General features: G+C 32.2%; 1 protein-coding gene across 6 annotated transcripts in view; it reads left to right on the forward strand.

Moving 5' to 3' along the window:
* Positions 1 to 4,522, forward strand: part of LOC106877864 (COP9 signalosome complex subunit 1) — a 128,887-nt gene that overhangs the window by 93,220 nt on the left and 31,145 nt on the right. The window contains exon 14 of one of the 6 annotated variants that reach the window (XM_014926904.2): positions 988 to 1,023. The exons of the other annotated variants lie outside the window; for them this stretch is intronic. Coding sequence (XP_014782390.1) covers positions 988 to 990 — 3 coding nt within the window. The 3' untranslated portion in view covers positions 991 to 1,023. The remainder of the gene's footprint in view (positions 1 to 987; positions 1,024 to 4,522) is intronic. 6 annotated transcript variants of the gene reach the window in all.

The following is a 4,522-nucleotide window of genomic DNA, read 5'->3' on the forward strand; positions in this document are numbered from 1 at the left end:
ATGACTAGGTTCTCCTGTTTGTGTGGCATGGTGCAGAGTCCTGTTGCCAGACATAGCAACCACCACCTTGACCCAGGGTAGCACTACCTCCTCCAGGCACTTGATGTAGACCTCCATGTTGAGTGTGTGGCTGTGTGGGAAGATGAATGGATGCATAATGTCGCCATCACTAGTGAGCACTCCAAACACCATGATGTTGACTGGATGTTTGATTTTTATCACTCTCTGTACATGTTTTGGGGACATGGCAAGCCAACGGTTGTTCTGTGTGTTCACCATCTGATCCTGGCAGAAATTTTTCTCATCTGAGACAAACCAAAGCATGTTTGGTTGGATGAGATGCTTGAGTTTGTTCAAAAGTTTTGTAGCGCGGTCTTTCCTCTTGTCCTATATACTACATAATGTTTGCTGTTTTGGACATTACAGTGACATTTTCTCTGACCTGCATCAAAGGGACTCTTTAAATTGTGCGTCTACCAGACATACATACATGTATGTATGTAAATTGATGATGATTTTTATACTGGGTGAAAATTCTTATATATATATTGGTAATGGAAAATACAGTGATAAACCAAGGAAGACTGAAATTGTACATAACCCCTCTTTTTAGAAAGAATGTTTTGCTGTTTAAAAATTTATGTTTGCTTGTCAGTGAACTAAATTGTTATCATCACCTGTTTCAGTTCAGTTTGTATATTTAAGGGTGGTGGGTTTACTTTTCTCTGAAGGTTTATATTTTCATTCCTCTTCTCTCTACTTGCTTTTGTTGAGTCTGTATCCTTGTTTGCATTTCTTTCTTCCGTGGCCTGACAGTTGTTGTTTTCTTTTCTCTTCTGTTTTCTGCCTTTATTTTTTTCAATTCAGCTTTCTGTTGCTTTTGTTCCTTCTAACTCTACTAACTCATATTTCAGATTCAATATTATTTTAAACATTTTTTTATTTTAACAGTTGTTGAACTAAAAAGGTTTTCATTTGTTTTTTCAGTAACATTGGTTGCTGTTGTCACCTTGAAATCCACAAGTAAATATCGGTCATCTTTGTCCATCATTTCATGCTTGTGTGATAGACTTGTGGGTGTGTGCGCAAGAAATAATAATAAAAAAAAAAGAAAGTAAAACGAAAGAATAAATTGATAAAAAAACATCAGCTGCATTTGTTGAGAAGTAATTTTTGCTATCATAGGGTTCTTGATCTTCTATCTCTAACCCATTCAGAATCACTGATCTCTGAATCCTGTTTCTATTATCAGAAAAGACTGATTGGTAGCAGATAATTGACAGATATGTTAAAAGAAGAAAGACTATGTATTCTGTATTTTAAACCAATGCACACATGCTCATCAGTTTGTGTTGATTCCTACTGATTCTAGGGAAACAAGCTTCATATATTTAATGTTTCTCATGAATTTCAGAGAAATTGATTACAAAGTTACAGAGAAAGGGAATTGTAAAATGTAGACCTTGAAATAATTTTTTAAAATGACTTCAGTTCTTTTTTATCTTTTTTTTTTTTTTTTTTTTTTTTTTTTACTTTTTGAACTGATTGTGCCACACTGGACAAGGTTATTCAGTTATGTCTAAATTGCCCACCAGGGTTGATTCAACAGAACTGGTGGTATATTACAATCAGTTTAGTTGACAAAAATTGGCCTTATGCCAAGCCAAAAGATGTCAGTATTAAAAATAAGAATCATTTGCATTTTTGATTTTTTCTAAAGTAAATTACTAAACCTTTGTCATGTATCAAATTCTAACAACTTTTTGTTTGGTAATGAGATTTTTTGGTTATGGCTCTCAACAGCATGAATCATATATATATATATATATATATATATATATATATTTTAATTGCTTCTTTCAAAGATATGCTGCTTATTTTCTTTTCTGTAAAATACTACCTAATACAAAAAGAAATGGGAATCATTCTATAAGAATGTAATGTAATATCGAAAGGTGGGATTGTTTATATGTTCTCAAATGTACGTGGTAAACACACTTGTATGTGTGCTAGTGAGGTGGCAATTTTGATTTTTATTCAGTCTTACAAATAAAATGGTTCATTTCTTTCTCTTACATTCTTTCCTTCAATATTTTTTGTAATAGAAATAATGCCATTGTTTATAAATTATTGATGTGAAATACTAGATTTAATAAAAATAAAAAAAGATAATGTGTTTAATCTCATGTTAACCAAGGACCTAAATAATTTTCTCGATGAAGATTTTATAATGTAAGTTTGAAAAAAAACATTTGGATTTGTCCTTATACTGTGAGTGGCCCTCATAAAAACAAATGAAATTTGTATAAATATATTGAAATCTTGTGATCTGTTGAGCACATGTTAAGCTCCAACTAGTTTGTGACATGGTTTAGATTCACAGTTGAAACTATTTCATCTATGTTACAAATTGTTTTTAAGGGTAGCATAAACATTATAACTTATTTTAACTCCCTGCAAATGTGATTTTGTACCTATCCCAAAGGTACTGCCTTAAAATCATAATGAATGGATTTCAGTTCAAACAAGTTTATTAAGGAAAATACCTGAAGACAGGTTTAAGCCTGCAAAATACAACAAACTCTGTACTGTTAATAATTAGCTGGTTTCCTTTAAAACAAAGTTTATTAACTTGGAATGAAGACAGTATTAAGATCCATAAAAAAAAAATTTTTTTTTTGTTTTTTGGTTGCAATTTACATAAGATATTGTTATGATCTGAATGCTTATTGGTGTTCATTGACACTTTATCAGAATACACTTTCATGCCAGCCTTGCTACTTTATGCATATATGATTACTTTATGTAATCAGTATTTTGATCTAAGTATGTCGTAACTTCTGAAAGAAGTAGTTTTCAGTTGATGAAATATCTATGAGATGAGGCTCTGAAAAGAAAGCTCTCATAGTATATACGATTTTGCTTGGTTTGGAACTGTTTCAATTCTTTTGTGAATAAAGACAATTATGAATAGATAATTTTGGTGTACTAACCTCTTTGTCTCCTCCCTTTGTCTCTACTTTTCTTCATTGACTAATTATATACAGCACCCATCTAAATGTACCTCTTTTAGCCTCTTCTTCTCTCACTATATCTGTTGCATTTTCTTGGCTCCTTGGATTCTCCCATTGCATCTTTTTTCCTGTGTTTTCTGTCAACTATTAACCTGTAACCCAGTCTTGTGAGGCCTGATATTACTTTGAGCACTGTTATTTTATTTTAGATATAAAAACAGAATTTAAACAAGTTACTTCTAACTTGGAGAAAAATGCATTCACCTAACCTAAATTTCAAACAATAAGTTTTTACCTCAATTATTTCATTTATATCATGCAATTACAGAAAAGTGGATGTTAAAGAAATGAAAACTATATATATATATATGATTTCACTAATGTTTAATTAAGGTAGTTTAAAAAACAACAGTAAAAAAAATCAAAATATCCTATTTTTTATGCAACAAATTAATAGACATGAATCAAAGGGAATTACTATATGTAAGCTTAAGGTGCTAGAGATAACAGTCAAATGTCCCCTAAATCAAATTACCATTTTAGATAAGAAAGACAGTGGATGAAGTGGTTCAAAATGAATTGTGTCAGGCAAAATGTCTGGAACAACTTAAATCATAAGTTTGACAACTGATTCTGGTTTCTGAAGTTTCCATGATTTTTATGAAATCCAACCAACCCTCATCTGCTTTTAAGCAAGGAAATATTTCCCCTTAGCTTTACACAAACAGCATGATGACTAGAAATGTTTTCAGTGAAGAGCAAATGAATGACAACTTTTATGATGGTGACAGGAAGACAAGTAGACCCATAAACACGTGCACACACACACACACACACACACACACTCACACACACACACACACACACAACGGGGGTTCTTTCAATTTCTATCTATCAAATCCATGCACAACTTTTATGATGGTGACGGGAAGACAAGTAGATACATACACATGCACATTAACACACACACACACATGATTGGGTTTCTTTCAGTTTCTGTCTATTAAATCCACTCACAAGGCTTTGGGGAACTTGGAGCTATCATAGAAAACACTTGTCCATGGGTATTGCACAGTGGAACTAAATCTGGTTGCTAAGCATACATTTTAACTACGCTTTTCTATAGGTTGGATGGAGTTTATTAAGGCAGAGTTTTTTTTTATGACCAGACAAGCTTTCACAGAATATAGAAATTGAATGACATTCATTTGCAATAATCATGTGATGTCAAGATAAGGAGAGACAAACACATACACACTCACACACACATATATGTATATATGTATATATTATATTTTGACAAGAAGATAGTAACAGTGACTTTGAAGTTTTAGCCTGCATGCCTTCATCACAGTCTGACAAAGGCTAGAAGGTCAAAACTTTGAAGTTATTGTCACTCCTCTTATTGTATAAATATAACTATGTATTGAGTAATTCTTCAGTTTAATGTTAAATTGTATTATAATTTAGCATGAATAGTCTCTCTCTCTCTCTCTCTCTCTCTCTCT

This window comes from Octopus bimaculoides, chromosome 1 (assembly GCF_001194135.2).
Source record: "Octopus bimaculoides isolate UCB-OBI-ISO-001 chromosome 1, ASM119413v2, whole genome shotgun sequence".
NCBI classification, from domain to species: Eukaryota; Metazoa; Mollusca; class Cephalopoda; order Octopoda; family Octopodidae; genus Octopus; species Octopus bimaculoides.